At 42.7% G+C, this 20,072-nt stretch overlaps 1 protein-coding gene across 1 annotated transcript in view; it reads left to right on the forward strand.

The window, feature by feature from the left end:
- Positions 1-13,387: 13,387 nt before the first annotated feature.
- LOC114641518 (zinc finger protein 347-like) overlaps positions 13,388-20,072 on the forward strand; it is a 50,082-nt gene continuing 43,397 nt past the window's right edge. The window contains exons 1-2 of the mRNA XM_051927703.1: positions 13,388-14,012; positions 18,447-19,679. Coding sequence (XP_051783663.1) covers positions 13,616-14,012; positions 18,447-19,679 — 1,630 coding nt within the window. The 5' untranslated portion in view covers positions 13,388-13,615. The remainder of the gene's footprint in view (positions 14,013-18,446; positions 19,680-20,072) is intronic.

Below are 20,072 nucleotides of genomic sequence, written 5' to 3' on the forward strand. Positions count from 1 at the left end.
ACCATTAAACTGAATGTCTGATTTAATAGGCTGGGATTGCTTTGAATACTTGACATGATTGAAGGAGCCATGGATTCTGCATTTTGCCTAAACAATAAGGACCCTGTAATAGGCATGAAGTGCACCGTAGCTCTGCCATTTCTTGGCCAAGGAAAACAGGAGTTTTGAGGTCAGGTAGTTTTTCTCACTCGTCATGGCACCAAGGGGAAGCGATTAGCACAGGCAAGTAAGAATTTAGCTGGACTCGGGGCAAAAGACAATGAGGAATCTATAACTAGGAACGTTAAAGATGTGAAAGGCACTATAGTTCTGCAAATTTTTCAGCTACCGATGACACAGGTTTGGACGTCAGGTTATTCTGCTTACACGTGATATTGTCAAAAGTAGAAGTGGATGGCATTCTGTTGAGCACATGAAAGTAGGAATATGTGACAATAGAGACCCAATATATAAATAATCAAAATATAAATAAATATGAAAGGCACTCTAGTGCTGACATTTTCCATGCAAGAAAGATGTATTTTGATTGTCGAGTTGTTCTACTCACTCATTACAGCACCGAAGAGAAGCGATTAGCACAGGCCAGTAAGAATTGTGAAGGGGACAGTAAGAAACCTGTAATAGATGAGAGTTACAGGCCTGAAATGCACCAAGTACGCTCCATTGGCAGGTAGAAATTTCACTGTACTTTGTACACAGTAAGCAATGGCTGTATAAATATTTAATACATAAATATGCAGTATATGCACTATGGTTCTTAGAATTAGATAGATAGATAGATAGATAGATAGATAGATAGATAGATAGATAGATAGATAGATAGATACTTTATTAATCCCCAAGGGGAAATTCACATACTCCAGCAGCAGCATACTGATAATAACAATATTAAATTAAACAGTGATAATAATGCAGGTATAACAGACAGTAACTTTGTATAATGTTAACGTTTACCACCCCCAGCCCCCGGTGGAATTGAAGAGTCGCATGGTTTGGGGGAGGAATGATCTTCTCAATCTGTCAGTGGAGCAGGACAGTGACAGCAGTCTGTCGCTGAAGCTGCTCTTCTGTCTGGAGATGATACTATTTAGTGGATGCAGTGGATTCTCCATAATTGATAGGAGCCTGCTGAGTGCCCTTCGCTCTGCCACGGATGTTAAACTGTCCAGCTCCATGCCAACAATAGAGCCTGCCTTCCTCACCAGTTTGTCCAGGCGTGAGGCGTCTTTCCTCTTAATGCTGCCTCCCCAGCACACCACTACGTAGAAGAGGGCGCTCGCCACAACCGTCTGATAGAACATCTCACAAGTGGTGCAGTGGTAGTGCTGCTGCTTTGCAGTAAGGAGACTGTGGAAGATTGTGGGTTCGCTTCCCGGTTCCTCCCTGTGTGGATAGCGCTTTGAGTACTGAGAAAAGTGCTATGTAATGAATGAATTATTATTATCTGCAGCATCTTATTGCAGATGTTGAAGGATGCCAGTCTTCTAAGGAAGTATAACCGGCTCTGTCCTTTCTTACACAGAGCATCAGTATTGGCAGTCCAGTCCAGTTTATCATCCAGCTGCACTCCCAGGTATTTATAGGTCAGCACCCTCTGCACACAGTCACCTCTGATGATCACAGGGTCCATGAGGGGCCTGGTCCTCCTAAAATCCACCACCAGCTCCTTGGTTTTGCTGGTGTTCAGTTGTAAATTTTATTGCATGCAATACTAGGGTGTTGTACCGTGTTAGCCATTATGAATGTAGAGAAAAGCCAAGCAAAATGACACCTTTTATTGGCTAACTAAAAAGATTACAATATGCAAGCTTTTGAGGAAACTCAGACCCCTTCTTCAGGCAACACGTAATCAATGCAATGCAATAAAACAGAAGTTTCAAGCTGAGGTTTCTCTGAAGTATGTCAAGCTGTCCTCTGATAAGGTCGAGTCCTAACTTGACAGTGGGCTCAAATCCCTTACTGAATTCGCATCACCAAACTGGAGTGGCTGAAAGCAGATGACCGTCTGGCCAGTGTGGCTCCGGGAGTAGTGAGTGGTGACAGCCTTGACAGGATGTGAAAAAATGGCCATCTCTGTTTTACCAAAGAATGTGTTCATGTAGCATGATACTGTTATGCAAATCAACTTACAAAACAGATAAACATAATGGAGTAAGCATCAGTCTGCGGGACAGCTTAGGGCCAAGTGTTTACAACACTGACTCCTCTCACCCCTTCAGATGATACCTGCTCTTTGTAACTGCTCCACTGCCCTCTTAGTCTTAATATTTGCAGCCAAACTTTTCTGGACCAATTGTTTCTTTCACAGATTACTAGACTTTATTCCACTGACAAGTTCCCATTTCTGTCTGGAATGTGGCAAAAGATTCTCACAAACCAGCATTCGTGAAAGACACTCTCAGATTCACAAGGGAGAAGAGCCCCACTTTTCTTTTGAATGTGGCAAGCGATTCTCACAGGTAATAAGCCATCTTCGAAGGCATACTTAGATTCTTTTGGGTGAGAAACCCTACTGCTGCTCGCAGCGTGGAAAACAATTCTCACAAATGAGCACTCCAGAGAAACACAAGATGTTGTGCTTTGTGGGATGTATGAAGTCGTAACTAAGGCACAAAGTTCACAGTCAACAGCACAAAGGTGTCACACCAGGGGGGTATTTTTCGTACGTCGCTTAAATCATCCGAGATCAGGTGCCTCATCTTGAATGAGTTAATGCCAGTGAAACTCATCCAGATGAGTCGGTTTTTCAAACGCAGCTGTGTATTAGATTAGTGTAGCTGGATCTAATCATACGAGATGAATGCGCGCGCCCGCGCTGAGTGAAAAGCCCATATATATTGAGTCTAGAAAACATGATCAGCAAGTCTTTGATAGGCTGTAACAAAATGACGAAAGAACGGGCGCATTTTTTTTTCACACACGCGGCGCAAGACCTTTTATTCGAAGGACACGAAGAATTTCAAGATTTAATATGCACAAGCGGTAACACTGCAAAAGCAGGCCAGACCAGAAAAGACGGCTGGCAAAAAGTGGCCAAAAAAATTAAACGCTAAGTAGTGTACATTGTACTTAGTGAATGCAACGTTTCATTTCCTATGTGTCAGATTAATTATTATTTAATATGTCATAATTCCAGATCAAATGTGAGCACAAGGAGAACATGGGAACAGGTTAAAGTGAAGTACAAGAATATACTTCAAACTGGTAAATATTGGTATATAACTATTTAAAGAATTGTTGACATAAAGAATCATATATAATATAAAAAACATTAATTTTAAAGCTAATAAGGAGGCAGACAAGCAAAAAACAGGTGGAGGTCCACGCGGTCCAGACCTAACCCCTGCAGAAGAGTTGGCTCTCCAGCAAAATGCCCATCGCCACTGGTTCTGAGGGCATTCCAGGGGGAAGCTCCTCCTCAGAACCAGTGGCAGGATGCAGTGGTCACTTAATTTCAGGTAAAGGATGGTCATTGCATATGTTTGTCCTCCATGTGTGCTATAGGTATGTTCCATATAGCCCTCTTTTTCGTTGGGTCAGTTGCAGGGAATGTCATATCCTTTGAACCTGTGTCTGACCAACGAGATATTAACTAAGGTCAAATATTTGATGAAGACACTGTCTGATTATTCATCAGGAGGAGAGGTACACTTTCCAAATAATGTTTGATCAAACTCCACTCTGATCAGTCCCATGTGCCCCAATCACATTTGGAAATCCTGGTAATGAGAATGTTAGGCTGATTGTGGGATTTTTCGTGGAACTGTGGGTGTTTTAGCCTGTGTATTACCTACCTGCAATGGCATGAAACGCCTCTTTTATTGTCTGCACACGCAGGTGTCCAGGAAACACAATGAAAACCTGAAGGAAATGTTTCAGAGCCAAACAGACTTTACGAATTGCCTGGAAAACTGCACTTTTCGATAGATGTTCCGCATCGCCTACAGTATATAAAAAAAGTGCCGCTTGCAAGAAACCTCAAAGCAATGCCTACTGTCTGTGTGGTTGTGAGAGCCCGACTTCGCCGAGTTTGACTTCGAATATACGGAGCTAATAAATCTTTGAGGTACAATATTCCCCCTCGGCTAAAGCGGTATCTTTCGTACAGAATTTCCTCCGGGGCAATAAAGGATCTTACCGATCGCGCAAAACCCTCTTTATATGAAATTCTCTTCCTATAATTTGCACATCAATATCAATTGGTCGCTCATTCATGAACGGCGAAGCCCTGACTGGATGACTTCCACACCGTCACTGATCACGTGTGTAAACTAATCCTTGTTTACGCAGAACAAACTGCTCCGAGCGGTCTGAGGATTAGGATGTGCTGCTATGACAACACTTCCAGCAAGAGTTTCAAAAAACCGACAGATCCAGGATCAGGCCAAATCGTCAACAATTACATCCGGCTAAGCGAGTAATCCACATACGAAAAATACCCCCCAGGCCTGTCCATGTCGTTTTGTTTTTTAATGCTGGCAATGTGGATTTTTGGGATATGTTTTTGTAGGCTCCTTTTACTGTTGGACGTACAGATTTAAGCCAAGCTCATGAAGACCTCAGAATGTTTTAGTACAGGGGTAGGCAACGTCGGTCCTGGAGTGCCACAGTATGTGCAGGTTTTTGTTCCAACCCAGTTCCTTAACAAGAACTCAATTATTGCTGATGAAGCACATATTGCTTAAGTGACATTTTAATGCTTCATTTTAGTGGTCTCGCTTGTTAAGGTTCTCCAACATTAATTGCTTATTTCAATCTTAAACAGCTGCATTCAGTGTTTTAATTGCTCCTTATTAGCAATAAGATGTAAAACAGGGGTAGGCAATGTCGGTCCTGGTGAGCCGCAGTGGCTACAGGTTTTCATTCAACCCAATTGCTTAATTAGAAACCAATCATTGCCAATCTCAGACCTTATTTAATTTTATGGCTTGTTAGTCTGTGCAATGTAAGGCTTTTATATCGTAGATTTTTTTCCTTTCCAAGGATATCATCCAAATGATTTGAAGCCTAAAACAGATCATTTTCAGTCTGTCACATTTTTCTATTAAGTGTTTTATTAAATCAAACCGTGCATGATGAACACACACAGATGTAATTGGAAAAAAAGCTAGCTGGAGAACTGCTGGCTGCTTTGTCTTTTACATCTTATTGCTAATAAGGAGCAATTAAAACACTGAATGCAGCAGTTTAAGATTGAAATAAGCAATTAAGGTTGGAGAACCTTAACAAGCGAGACCACTAAAATGAAGCATTAAAATGTCACTTAAGCAATATGTGCTTCATCAGCAATAATTGAGTTCTCGTTAAGGAAATGGGTTGGAACAAAAACCTGCACATACTGTGGCACTCCAGGACCGACGTTGCCTACCCCTGTTTTAGACCACCGACTATGAAAATTTACTGCAATTCTTTGAAATAATAAATGTGGGAAACACAACTAGTTTTATGTCAATAAAACTGTCACATGTGCCATTGATGAGCATACCACCTTTAAGTACTGTGGATGGCACCAGAGGGTGGTGATCAACATATGCAAGTGCAGGGGACAATCAAGACCTTCTAGATAGACAAACAGACATGGGAGGCGCTATATAACAGACATATAGGTAGACCTGAAAGCCTTACCGTTCTGAGGGTTTTCAAGTTAAAACCAGACAGAAAGTTTTGCAGCAACGTACTTCTACTCACTCGTCCAGGCTCTGGAGAGAAGCGATTAGCACAGGCAAGTAAGACTGACTTTTCACTGTAGCCAGTGCATGCAACATGAGAAGCCTTTAATCCCTTTCTCCCCACTAACCAAGGTGAAGATATGAAGGCAAAGAAATGATGGTACAACAGACAGAGCTCGCCTTGAAATGTCGAATTTACTCCTTTGAACAAAACAATGGAAGAAGCTTACATGACAGGTTGGTGATCTTGTGATGCTTCAGTGGGCTCCTCTGATGTTTGTTCACATCGGATTCTTGAACTGAATCAAAACTATGAATGTTGTGAAGTTTGCACATCCCAAAACCACGGTGGGGACAGCAGTCAAAAAGTTTACTCAGCCCCGTGAGCCGAAACACACCTAAGTAGAAGAGTCGAGTTTCACTGTGCTGTTTCACTATGCTGCCCCCTCTTATTTAATAAAGAATTTAAAATTCACCACGGCAGGTGTATGATTTTACTAGCAAAATACCAGCACTTCACAGCGGCGAAGTACTGCTTTAAAATTTTAAATAATAAACTGAGGGAAAATGTACCAATAATTATTTGTTAAGGATCTCTTTGTATACCACGTTGTCAGTTCGCCCCTCCTGTTGTAATATGACCAAGCTGTGCGCTGAGCTTACTCTTGAGCATGCAACATATACTTGGCCATATGAAAAGCAATCTTGCCTCAAATCAATGGCAACCGTTTCTAGGGTCTGTCCCTGAGACTTATTAATTGTCATTGTGAAGAAGAGCCTTACTGGAAATTGGAGGTGTTTGAATTGAAATGGGAGATCAGAGGGTATAACGGGGATGCAAGGAATAAAAACTCTCTCCCCTGAGCCACCGCCAGTTAAAATAGTTGCCTCAATTAGGTTCTTTTGCAGTCATGTGACCTGAAGTCTCGTGCCATTACAAAGTTTCAGTGGCTGTAAGTTTCTCAGTAACATTATTGGTGCCCCAACCTTCAAAATTAGATTATGCTCAGGAGTGCTTGGAGGATTCAGAGTGTGGACCGAGCTGCAGGCTTTGGACGTATATATGTACGTAAGTAGGATTCAGTTAGCGTTGGGAACCCGCGTACCAAATTTCTTGAAGATGGGCCCATTAAGTAACAAAGACCGTTGGAAAGTTCAATATGGCGGCTGACTGTGGTGTCATACCACCGAAATAAGTACGTACATCGGTTTCGGTTAGCGCAGGGAAGCTGCCTACCAAATTTCGTGAAGATGGGGCCATAAATAAGAAAGTTTAAAATGGCGGACGTTGTCAACCGTTATGACCGTTACGTGTAGAATTTCGAAATGAAACCTGCTTAACTTTTGTAAGAAAGCTGTAAGGAATGAGCCTGACAAATTTCAGCCTTCTACCTACACGGGAAGTTGGAGAGTTAGTGATGAGTGAGTCAGTGAGGGCTTTGGCTTTTATTAGTATAGATGTATATGTGTATGTATACTGTATATGTGTGTGTGTGTGTATATATCTATATATATATATATATATGTATGTAGGTATGTATGTGTATATACTTATGTATATATATATGGTTTTGGCAGCCAAGCGCTTTTTTCCCAACCTGGAAGACGTCTCTTGAGATCCGTTTAATCGCCTCGTTGATTGCATGTCTTCCCAGGTAGTTTCAATCCCCATTTCCTGCACCGAGTCATCTCCCTTTTATGAGTGACTGTGTTAGTCTCCGTACTTCGTACAGGTCTTTGAACGCACTGAATACTTGTAACTGGTGTCGCCCGTCGGCTACTTTCGACAGGGAATGGAAGCAATTGTCGAGTATCAAAAATTATTTGTAAGTGATTTCGCATTGAAGAAATAGTAAAAACTTGATCACTTGGGTCATTACCTAAAGAAATACACACAGCTAATGCAATTGCGAATACACCAGAATCTGTACGATTTAATTGTTGCTGTGCGTCTTCATAAACTATGGGAGGTTTGTAAGGAAACAAAGCACGAAGGAAACGAAGCTGCTCTTCGGTGAGGTTGAATTTTTTATCAGCGTTTAAACTGTCATAGACATGAATTACCGCACCATCATAATAGGTACACACCCAGTGAGTCACTCGTTCAGTCGCTGCAGAAGGTAATATTTGAATATGTTTTGCATTTTGTGGAATGGGCACTATAGGTATGTCAGGAGTCCACATTAGCAAAACCTTTTTGAGGTTGGAAAATTGTATGCGCAGCTAAAATTTTGTTGAATTTGCTCATGTGATCTGTTGATAAATAATCATTATTTACCAACTCATTCATTGCAAAATCTGACAGTAGTAAGATCACTCCTTCCATAACACTAAACACAAACACAAACACTAAGTAGACACTAACACTAAAAAACGGCAACACCGCCGGGAAGAACACTAAATGAGATAAAGTAAAAGTCTACTAAACTTCTTTATTATAACTGCTTTATTATAGCAGGTGAGGGGACGCTGGCACATGCTTCTTGTAGCCGCTCCTCCCTGTTAACAACACTTTTCGCAAAATTTGCCTTAATTCTGCACTTTCTTACGCTTGTTTTATTTCGTTTATTGTACGTATAGTTCGTGGCTACAGCTGACTCGAATTGCATGGATTTGGCTTAATATTTACAGATTTTATGGACTCCACTTTACTGGGAACAGCTGAGTCTGTGGATCACGGGAGGAGACCTACAAACATTTCTTTGTACCTGGTGATCCAGCACCTGGCGGCACGGTGGCACAGTGGGTAGCGCTGCTGCCTCGCAGTTGGGAGACCTGGGGACCTGGGTTCGCTTCCCGTGTCCTCCCTGCGTAGAGTTTGCATGTTCTCCCCGTGTCTGCGTGAGTTTCCTCCCACAGTCCAAAGACATGCAGGTTAGGTGGATTGGCGATTCTAAATTGGCCCTAGTGTGTGCTTGGTGTGTGGGTGTGTTTGTGTGTGTCCTGCGGTGGGTTGGCACCCTGCCCAGGATTGGTTCCTGCCTTGTGCCCTGTGTTGGCTGGGATTGGCTCCAGCAGACCCCCTTGACCCTGTGTTCGGATTCAGCAGGTTGGAAAATGGATGGATGGATGGATGGATGGATGGATGGATGGATGGATCTAGCACCTCGGGATGATCTGTCTCCGTGATTATATTCGCTATGCTGATCTGCTCCCATTTCATCTTACAGTACCCTACGACCCGGAACTGATCTGATGTTCATACTAACCTGGCTTATGGCTTATGGCTCCGGGGCGATCACACCTGAAATTACCAAGCGTTACTGTTTATAGCTGTGTATTAGAACATCCAAATCCTGCTTCCTCCTCCTGCTGCTTGCTATCGCCGCTCACCTACGCTACCACACCCGCCTGTCATACCTGCTCCGTTGTGCTGTGCTGCTTCTACACTGCTATCAGCTAAGAATCACTCACTATTTTAGCGCTTTGAGTACTGAGAAAAGCGCTATATAAATGTAATGAATTATTATTATTTATTATTAAACACTAAATTACAAAAACGAAGTAGAAAGTAACACTAAACCGCAACACCGCCGGGAACACCGGCACACCGCATCTACTAAACACTAAGAAACACTAAAGGAAAAATACAATTCAGTAAGTACTGCGTCAACTAAACAGTAAATCAGTAAAGGAGAAAGGACTAACCGCGTCAGCTGTGGAGCTCAGCTCGGAGCGAAATGAAGTGAATGAAATGAGGTGAATGTGAGGGGAGATGATCACGTGACTCCAACACCCGCCTTAACTCTCCGTCCCTCCACAAACACAGCCACACGGATCCCAACTCTCCTTTATAGATATAGACTATTTGCAAGTGCTGCCGTGGATCCTGTTTCCTTTGAGAAAACTAAAGAGGGAGATGTGTCATTTCATAGAAACAAATTGGTTACGTTACCTGAAATGTCCTTGCCAATTAATTTCACTTGTGTCCAGGGCCGGATTTATATGAAAAGAGGCCCTAGGCTATTCCACTTATGAGGCCCTTTCACCTTCCATTTTTAAGTTTGTAAATTAAGAGAGAGATAATAAAATTTTGCTAACAATTTGAATGTAGGCCCCTCTTGATCTTGAGGCCCTAGGCTGAAGCCTAGTTAGCCTATAGGAAAATCCGGCCCTGCTTGTGTCCCAATTTATAGTAAGTAAGACAAGTGGCTTACCAGCACTAGCCGGAGATGAACTATAAGGTTTTATTTTTTTAGTTTTATTTAATTTTTTCCAATATAAAGCAGCAAAGCATTTCTAAAAGACTCCTTACAGTCAAACATGCTGGGTATATCGTCAGCCGTTTGGTGTTTTTATATTTTTAACTTTAAATTATTAGGGGTGCTTGAGCTCCAGGTAGCCCATGCATTTGGCAAATGTGCTCCCAAGTGTCTGCGTGGCTTTTCTCTTGGCACTTCAGTTTTGCTCCACCAGCCCCAAAGACAACACATATTAGGTTGAATGACAATTCCAAATGGACTGCAGTGATAAACGTTTCTTGCTTTGCACCCAGTGCTGTTGGGATAGCCTCATGTCCCCGAAACCCTGCATTGGATTTAGTGGATTTGAGGAAGACCTACTGGCCATCTGCCTGGCCATATTTACAATGACGTCGTCAAGGACCATAATGTGTGGAGACAATGTGTGGAGTTGGCCCTGGCTGAATGTATAATAATAATAATAATAATAATTAAATAATTTCACCAACCCCCATCTAAATAATCAGCTCCCACTCCGTATCAGCTGTGACTTTCCATTTGCTTATTATTCTCCCATTCCGTTTCGCTACACCAGGATTCGAAATAATCTCTTTACCATTCAAGAAAAAGAGCCGTGCTGGTTCCATTCTAATTGGCTTGTTTTCTAACGGCCAGGCAAACGAGACCCTGCTCTCATGGCCTATGAAGTTTATAACCAAATCTTCATCTCCCATTCCAATTCAGTGTCATGGTGGTAAATTTCAAACAAATACAAGCGCCGTTTGTTGCAAGTGTTGCAGGAAAGAGGAGGTTGAACGAGTACTGCGCGCAGCCGCAATGACTTCTGGGAGCTGTAGTCCTGTGCCTGTCCTCTTTCTTGCGCATACGCCCGTCTCGGTCTCTGGAAGCCTATCGATGGGATTCGATGGAGGGGTTTGATGTGACCAGCGTCTTTGGTTTGTGCGCACGCGTGTCTGCACGCTTTCTGTAAGGGGAGTTTAGAGAGAATCGGGCGGAGGAGTGGGAGGAGAAATCGTCGCGACCAGTGGCGTGTGAAATGGACGCGCATTGACTGCAGTCTCGTCCAGATTCGTGCAAAAAACAAAGAAAGAGACATCTCGCTATCTTAGTGATGTTTAAGTGTGCGCGAACTGAATATTGTTGTGGTCGAAAAGACCCGGTGAGTGTGGTCTGCATTTTTTTTCTCACTCGAGTAATATCGAATCGCCGGCGAAACAAAACGAGCTGCATGGCTAGGAGACCGTCCGTGGAGGGGAGCGCGTTCGCCATTGCGATTGACTGATTCGATGTGACAGTGACAGTGATCGTGAGGGATGTCATTAAGAGCCAGAGACTGAGGAGCTTCACAGCGCACCGCTCGCGCACAACAGTCCGGCGGAATGGCTCAGTGATTTGCACGAGAACGGCTGCAGGTACGTAATACGCATGCGCTTCGATTTGACCGATTCCTGCTCTTTGAAGTCGTCTGAGGTGCATAGACACTACGGTAATAAGAAAAGTCTTTTTGTTCTGTTTAGTTTCTTCTTTTAATTCAATCCTGACACACCGAGAGACGGCGGACAGCGCTTAAAAAGGGTTAATGCACGGTGCCTTAGAATAATTTCGTTTTGTGTGTGTGTGTTTATTTAATGGGACATCCGAGAGATCATTTGCAAAGAAAACTTTCATTAGACTAACATGTAAGGACAGAAGACATTAACAGAAGCATAGATAATCATTATTTGACTAATGACACGGGTAAAAATAAAATTGGGAAATTTAGATTTATAAAAGCAAACACCAACTTAAGATCATTCAGTATATGCTGTGCAGCGAAAATGCAAACCACAAAACTTGTATGATCTAAGAAACATAAGAAATTCCCCACAGTGCTTATAACAAGTATCCAGCCCTTGGAAGTTTCCCATTTTATTTTTATGCAACATGACTTTTTTAAACGCTTATTAGCTGAAGGAAGTCACTTTAATGTCAAAGTGGTAAACGATTGGTGCACTAAGGCAGTGCAGCGCGACCACTGGGAGGGGCGATCGTTTCCTTTGTTTGTAATGGTAAGATACGTTTTATTTATATAGCGCCTTTCCCATGTTACATCACCGCTCTAATGATCTCGCTCGATCATCTGATTCCACCGGTGCTCCATTCACCAAGGGGGGCACAGACTCTCCCACCTACCCCAACCCCTAACGTTTCAGCTTGTTTCCCCAAGGGTTGGGGGACTGGAGGTTCACAAAGATACATGGAAAAAAGTGTTTACACACACACACATATATATTGTCAATTTATGTTATATGTTAAATGTTACTGAAAACCCCTTAACCAGGGCCATCTTAACGTGTGGGCACACTGGGCAGTTGCCCAGGGGCCTCATGAGTATAGGGGCCAACATGTTTTCTGATGCCTGTGTATGTTTCTGTTTTGTTAGCCAAACTGGGGCCCAAGTGCTCTTCTTTGCCCAGGAGTCCATGAAGATGGCCCTGCCCTTAACCATTGATCCTTTGTGGAAAATGGGGTTAGGTTCCCCTGGCCTGCTGACTTCGGGGATGGGATTGGGCAGATGTGCCAGCCCTCTGATTTAACCCTTCGAGGCTCAGTAATGATCCTATGGCAGGTTCACTGAGGCTCTCCACCAAGGACCACAAGTCACCATGGCAGGGGTGATCTGAGGACTTCACTAAACAATCCAATCGGTTGATGCAATTATTATTATTATTATACAAATAGCAGGAAATTACTGAGTGCTGCTTAAGACTCTCATTTACTGAGAATTCCTCTTTCTTGGGGAACAGCAACAAACCCCAGTCCCCATCATTCAGCTTTCCTTACTCGTGACTCCTAGGGCTGGCTAGACACTCATTGATCTATTTAGTCCTGGACCTCTATTGCTCAATCTCATGTTTTTGCTTCTGCCTTGTAGGCCTCTTGGATTTTCTTTTTCTGCTTCATATGCCCACAAATGCAACCCCATGACATCCATCTTCGCTCCATCCTGTGGCCTTTCAGTAAGAACCTTCTTCAAGAATAGGCACATTTAGACCACGGGTGTCGCAAAATGGGTTACACTTTTACAGCAGCGGCTAAGTGAATTTTCTGGAACGAAGCCCATGGGGAGCAAGGCTTCCTGTATATCCTTAATATGAAGTTTATTACAACAGATTATGTGTCACCTGCTCTGTCCAGGCTGGTGAAGGTGGCAGAGAATATGGCCGGCACTCTGCTGCTTTATTTTCAGGACATTCACTACAATGACTGCCTTACAAGAGCAGAAGGATTTTGAAAGTGCTCGGCCATCCTGCCCTGTCCCTTTTCTCAATCCTCTTTTGGTGTAGTCAGCCTTTAGACCAGCTGACTCACTCATAGTTTCTGTTCACTTGTTGAGAAGGTGCTGAACAGACCCTTTGGTTTATCCTGAAGAGTGGTGACAGTTTGTGACACCGTGCCTGTTGTCCTACATGAGACAATGTGACTATAAGTGCTGCTACTGTGTGAATGTTAATGAGTTCATTTATGGATGGCAAACCCAGGGCATCATGTTTCAGTGGGCAGAAACATGCAAGTGAACATCTTTATAGCAAACCTTGTTCTTAATGGTCCCAATTACCATTTGAATCAGGCCAGGTTCTGAATACGCTTTTTGTTGATGTTGCTTTACAGGGAGGACCCGTCCTTGCCACTCCCATCAGAGAGACGGAGACCCTGGAGAATCAAAGCTGCAAACCCAACCAGTTGGCACTGGAAGATGTGACCATGGAGCAAAATTTGGTTCTTGTCAAAGAAGAGTCTGAGTGGCGTCGTGTCCACCTCCATGTGAAGTCTGAGGAGAGCGAAGAGCAAATCTCAGTTTTGGAACCAGAAACGTTCGATGGCGTTAAACGAGAGGATTCTGAGCAGGTCCCCATTGGCTTTGGAATGCCAACGCAAAAGGCCATCGCCCTGTCCAAAGAAGATGCGTCCTCAGTGGTGGCCTCGACAATTTTTGTGGTGGGTAGAGAAATGACTTATTTGGGGTCAATGAGGAGGGGACCCTCTGCCTCTCTGCAAAATCCCGAATTTCACAACTCAGAGGGCAGGTGTACAGAGTTGGCACGTTACAAGAGAGGAGTGACAGAGCGGCGGATGTCTACAAAATGGTCTGGAGCAGCATGTAAGTTGGGTGGGGGGGGGGTGGGGGTCTTGGGAGGAGATGAATGTGAATTAACAGCAGTAGACACAGAAAACTGCACCACCACCTCTAGTAGGTGTAGCTTACAAGGGATAAAAGAAAGAATTAACAAAGACTTATACAATACTACTAAATAGCAGGATAGGAGAAACATGGCCAAATTCTTATTAACTCAACTCGCTGTATGAGTCTCCCAATGGTTATAACAGTTAATGACAGGTGTCACACACGTGCGCATGGGAGGCAGCTAAGGGGCCTGAATAATGGCTGTTCCTCGCCAGACCAGGGGAGGTGGAGGTGCACTGACCTTCTCTCTCGATCCTCTGCAGACCATTCACAGGAAATCTCATCCGTTCCCGGTGCCCTCTGACGTCAATTCCGGTCCTGAAGACATCACTTCAAGATCCGAGGCCCACCGTGATGTCACTTCAGGGCCCTGCACCCACAATAACGTCACTTCAGGTCCCAATGACGTCACATCCAGCTCTGTGTGCCTTAATGCTGGGCCACTTGAGGACACTCGGCCTTGTCTTGGCTGTATGCTTCATGTAATTGAGCAGTCACCCCCTTCTGTTGCAATGCATTTTCTCACTTCAAATGATTGGGTTGCACCATCTGTTGGAATGAAAAATGCAATATATTTTAATATTAGAATATTAGAACACTCTAGACGAAAACAGGCCATTCAGCCCAACAATGCTTGCCAGTCCTATCCACTGAATACTTCTATAAAAACATCAAGTCGAGTTTTAAAAGTCCCTGAAGTCTTACTGTCTACCCCTCTACTTGGTCACTTATTCCAAGTGTCTGCGGTTCTCTGTGTGATGAAAAATTTCCTAATGTTTGTGTGAAATTTACCCACATGTTTTGAACTGTGTCCCCATGTTCTTGATGAACTCATTTTAAAGTCGCCATCTCGATCCACTGGACTAATTCCTTACTATATGCATTTCAAAATTAATTTAAACAGATGATGCACTGCAAACATTAATGCTGAGGTCTATATTGATTTTTTTACATTTCAACATATTCTAGATGAGAAGCACAACTAGTAATTGTATATTTATATTGCAACATTGACCTATTATTATTATTATTATTATTATTATTATTGTTGTTGTTATTAATATTGTTATTACTATTGTTGTCATTATTATTATTGATGTTGTGTTGTTGTTCTTACGTTATCCAATTTATCCTTTTTTTTTTCTTTTTTGTGGTCTACTATAGACGCACATACACACCGACAGATTTCTATGACATAAGAGGGAAATATTCTAAAAAAAAATTCCCACTGGAGAGGGGATTTACTATCAAACCCTGGCTAGACATAAAAGTCAAATGTAGGATCTTTATAAAATAAAAGATTTATTTCACACAATGCTCTGTTACATTCTTAAGTTCCAAAGAGCATAAACGGCATACAATGCCAGCAAAAGCCCAATCCCAAAAGCAACTAAGTGCCGATACAGAAATCCATTGTTGAAGTCAAAAAAACTGAGCAAAATGGTCAAAAATCCAGAAAACACAATAATACAAGGTAGAGAAAACTTCTCACTCGCCATTCCCCCAGCACATTCAAGGTGAACCACCTGGCGCTGTGGGAAACTCTTACTTTAATGTGGTGGTGATGAGCAGGTTGTTCTGCCTCTTGGGAAACCACCCACAAACCTTATGGAAAATGACGCAGGCAAAGAGGACAAAGAAGATCATTAACAAAGTGACATTAACGTAAATGACTAACACAAAAATGAACAACAAAGGACACAAAGAAGGAACTGAACCCCAGCCATGGGATGATCCCTTGCCTGAAATGTAACATAGATTGGTAGATTGATGTGAAAGGCTCTATAGTTTTAAGGTTGTGTAAGTCAAAGAAAAAGAAATGTCAAGGCCAGCTGCTTCTACAGTCAAAGTAACAAGTATGTGAACGCCTAGGAATAATCTCCATTTATGTCTAATTCCCATATTAAACCTGGTCGTATCTTCATGTCAGTCACCATAATGAACAAACACAGTCTCCTATCACTAAAGATCCACAGATTTTCAGAGTATGTTTGACCTTATTGAATAAATCATTCAAACTGTGAAAGTGAAGGTTGGAAACAGTAAGTGAACCCTAAGCTGATGACTTTTTAAAAAGTTCACTGCAGTCCAAATTTCGGACAGCTGGAGTCCATTTAATGAGACGAGTTCAGAGGTGTGGCCCCAGAATGACTTTGATTGATTATAAAGTTTGAGTTGGAGCTTTTGACAAGAAGCTTATCCAGATGGGAATCACACCTCGCACTAAAGAGCTGTCTGAAGAGCTACGGTTGAGAATTGTCCATCTACAGAAGGCTGGAAAGGGTTACAAAGTCCTCTCAAAGATTTGAGATCTTCATCAGTCTACTGTTAGGCAAGTGGTCTACAAATGGAGACAATTTGATATTGTGGCTACTCTGCCTAAAAGTGGGCGCCCTGCCAAGATGACCCCAAGAGCACAACACAAAGTTAGCAATGAGGTCAAGAAGAACCCTAGAGTGACAGCAAAGGACTTGAAGAAGTCATTAGACCTGGCTAACATCTCTGTGCAGGAGTCAACTATACGCAAAACATGGAACAAGAAAGGAGTCCGTGGCAGGACACCAAGAAGGAAGCCACTGCTGTCAAAAAAGAACATTGGTGAAAGAGCACTTGGACACTCCACAACGGTACTGGGAAAATGTTTTGTGGAGTGATGAAACCAAAATGGAACTATTTGGGAGGAACAAGCAGAACTTCATTTGGTGTTAAAAGGGCACTGCATATCAACATCAAAACATCATCCCTACAGTGAAGTATGGCGGAGGGAACATCAGGATTTGGGCCTGCTTTGCTGCATCAGGGCCTGGACAGCTTGCCATCATTGAGGGGAAAATGAGTTCACAAGTTTATCAACAAATTCTCCAGAATAATGTGAGGCTGTCTGTCCGTCAACTTAAGCTCAGAAGAGGCTGGGTCATGTAACAGGACAACGACCCCAAACATTGCAGCAAATCCACAGCACAATGGCCTCAGAAGAACAAACTCTGCCCAGTCAGAGCCCAGATCTCAATCCTATGACTTGAAGAGAGTGAGCCACACACAGAAGACAAGCAAAGCATATGGAAGAGTTTAGAAAGTTCAGGGCTCCAATTCCCCCCTTCGCACAATGTGCAGGTCTGATCTGCAGTTACAGGAGGTGCCTGCCACAGGAGGCTCAACCAGTTATTAAATCCTAAGGTTAACTTACTTGTTCCACTACCACTGTGAACGTTGAATGAGTTTGTGAAATAAAGACATGAAAGAGTAGAATTGTTTGTGTGTCATTGGCTTCAGCTCATTGTGTAGATCAGGACCTGTGACTTAGATGAAGATCAGATCACTTCTTATGACCAATTCATGCAATAAAGCAGATCATTCCAAAGGCTTCACAATCTTTTTACTTTGACTGTATTCACGAAGCAGGGTGCCAGAGTGGATTGTGAAAGTATTCAGAACCCTGTCTGAATAAGATCTGCAAATGTATTCAAAATAAAAAACTGAAGTCTGTGACCAAAAACTGAGCACTCTTTTATTTTGTCAATAAGGACTGATTGGTACAAATTGCAGACATATCCTTTGAAATGAAATCTACAACTTAGTTTATTATAGTTTGTTCTGTCATGAAAGGTAGGGATGGGGAGGCAATCCAAGCAGAACTGGATGATATTCTCCTACTCAATATAATGGCTGTACATTAGGGACTTGCACCTGAGGCCATGTGCTCCAGTGCCATCTCTCTGGTGGAGATCCCATTTGGCCAGCCACTGGGCCGTGTTGTAGTTTTTGTACCATTAGGCGCCCCTGTTAGGGACCTTGGGTTCCACTGGGAGCTGCTGCCAGGAGAATGTTCTTCTGTTACATGGTGGTTCTCCCTAACCCTATCTTTGGAAGTGTTTCCCACATGCAGTATCGTTGTACCTAAAGCACCCCTAGTCCTGCAGTCCCTTCACCTCAGCCAGGTGTGTTGGATTTTAGAGTGGAGGAGGACAGCATACACCTGGCGGAGAGGAAGAAGAATAAGCCTAGTGTTGCACCCTCAGCATACCGTGACTGGCTGTAAAGCTGAACAAAATAAAGTCTTGTAGGACTACCACTGGAGTCGTTTCTTATTGGTTCACAGTCATAATAATGGATGGTGTGCAGACTCTCTTAAGCAGTCTGTATAGTGGAGTGCTATTACAATGATAACCAGATGAGCTAAATTGTGCAAATTGTAGTGGCAATCTGATCTATAATGTATAGTGCTTCTTGCTATGGCTGTTACATTGAAAGGTTTGCATTAGGTTTCCTGTGCTTTTCAGATGCATTTACTGTGTGTTTCATTTTTTTATACATGTTTGAACTAAATTGTGCCTTTCTACCTTAAAACAGCTTCAGAGGAAAGAGGCAGAATCTCCTCATCCTCTTATGATCAAAACTCTCTTCAGGGCAAACCTCAGCTGATGCAACATAATGGACATTTGAAGACGTCTGGACTTGAGAGCTTTACACTGACCTCATTTCTTTGCAGTCCTGTGCTGGGTGTGAATATCACTCGGCCAGATACTCATCCAGAGATGCACAATCCAACCCCAGTTACTTTGTACATCTGCCAAGAATGTGGGAAACGTTTTAAATGCAAATTTGACTATAACAGACATCGGAGCACTCACGAGGGTGAAAAGCCATATTGCTGTTTTGAATGTGGCAAAACATTCTCACAAGCCAGCTACCTTCAGAAGCATGCTAGAATTCACACGGGTGAGAGGCCTCATTCGTGTTCTCAGTGTGGCAAACAGTTTTCACGAACAAGCCATCTTCAGAGTCATACAAGAATCCACACTGGAGAGAAACCCTATTGCTGCTCTGAATGTGGTAAACGATTCTCAGAAGTTAGCACTTTGAAAAATCATAAAAGAATTCACACCGGAGAAAAACCCTATTGCTGTTCCGAATGTGGAAAGCGTTTTTCAGAATTAAGCAATCTTAAAAGTCACAAGAGAACTCACACTGGAGAGAAACCCTATAGCTGTCTGGAATGTGGGAAGCAATTCTCCCGGACAAGCAATCTGCAGAATCACAAAAGAATTCACACTGGAGAAAAGCCTCATTGTTGTTACGAATGTGGCAAACAGTTCTCAGAAATCAGAAGTCTTCAGCGCCACATACAAATTCACACTGGAGAGAAGCCTCACTACTGCTCTGAATGTGGCAAGAGATTCTCACGATTAAGCCATCTCCAGAGACACGCAAAAATTCACACAGGAGAGAAACCTTATTTCTGCTTGGAATGTGGTAAACACTTTTCGCAACTGAGCAGTCTGCAAATTCACAAGAGGATTCACACGGGAGAGAAGCCTCATGGGTGTTCTGAATGTGGCAGACAATTTTCGCAGTTGAGCAGTCTTCAGAGGCACCGACAGATTCACACTGGGGACAAGCCCCACTCCTGCTCTGCATGTGGCAAACGATTCTCACAGATCAGTCACCTGAAAAGACACACAAGAGCGCACTCTGGGGAGAAGCCCTATTGCTGTTCTGATTGTGGCAAGCGATTTTCACAAGTTAGTACCCTTGAGAGACACAAGATCTCGCACCTGAGGAAGACTTTGTTGTTAAAATTAAGTTGAGGTACTTGAGTAGAAGATCAATTTTTTTAGTTTTTTTTTTTTCTTTTCTAATGCAACTATGTGAATTTTTCTTCATTTTTAATGCACATATTTGAACTTCATTTAAACAGGTAAAGGTGATGTAATTTAAACAAAAAAATATGAATATTTCACAATGATTTGTTCCATGACAAATGAACAGATCTTTCATTTCTGTCTGTGGAAAAAGTAAATCCATCCTTGTTTCTAATAACTGGTTTTGACCTACAACCCTTCAAGTTGGTATTTCCTAGAATGGTCTAGAACTTTACGACATCAACTGGCAGAAAGTTTCTCTCACCCATCCATACAGCTTTAAGGGGCTTCTTGTCGGCATTACCCCCCAGGATCTGAGATCAAAGTGCTTTGA

This window comes from Erpetoichthys calabaricus, chromosome 5, assembly GCF_900747795.2.
Source record: "Erpetoichthys calabaricus chromosome 5, fErpCal1.3, whole genome shotgun sequence".
NCBI lineage: Eukaryota > Metazoa > Chordata > Cladistia > Polypteriformes > Polypteridae > Erpetoichthys > Erpetoichthys calabaricus.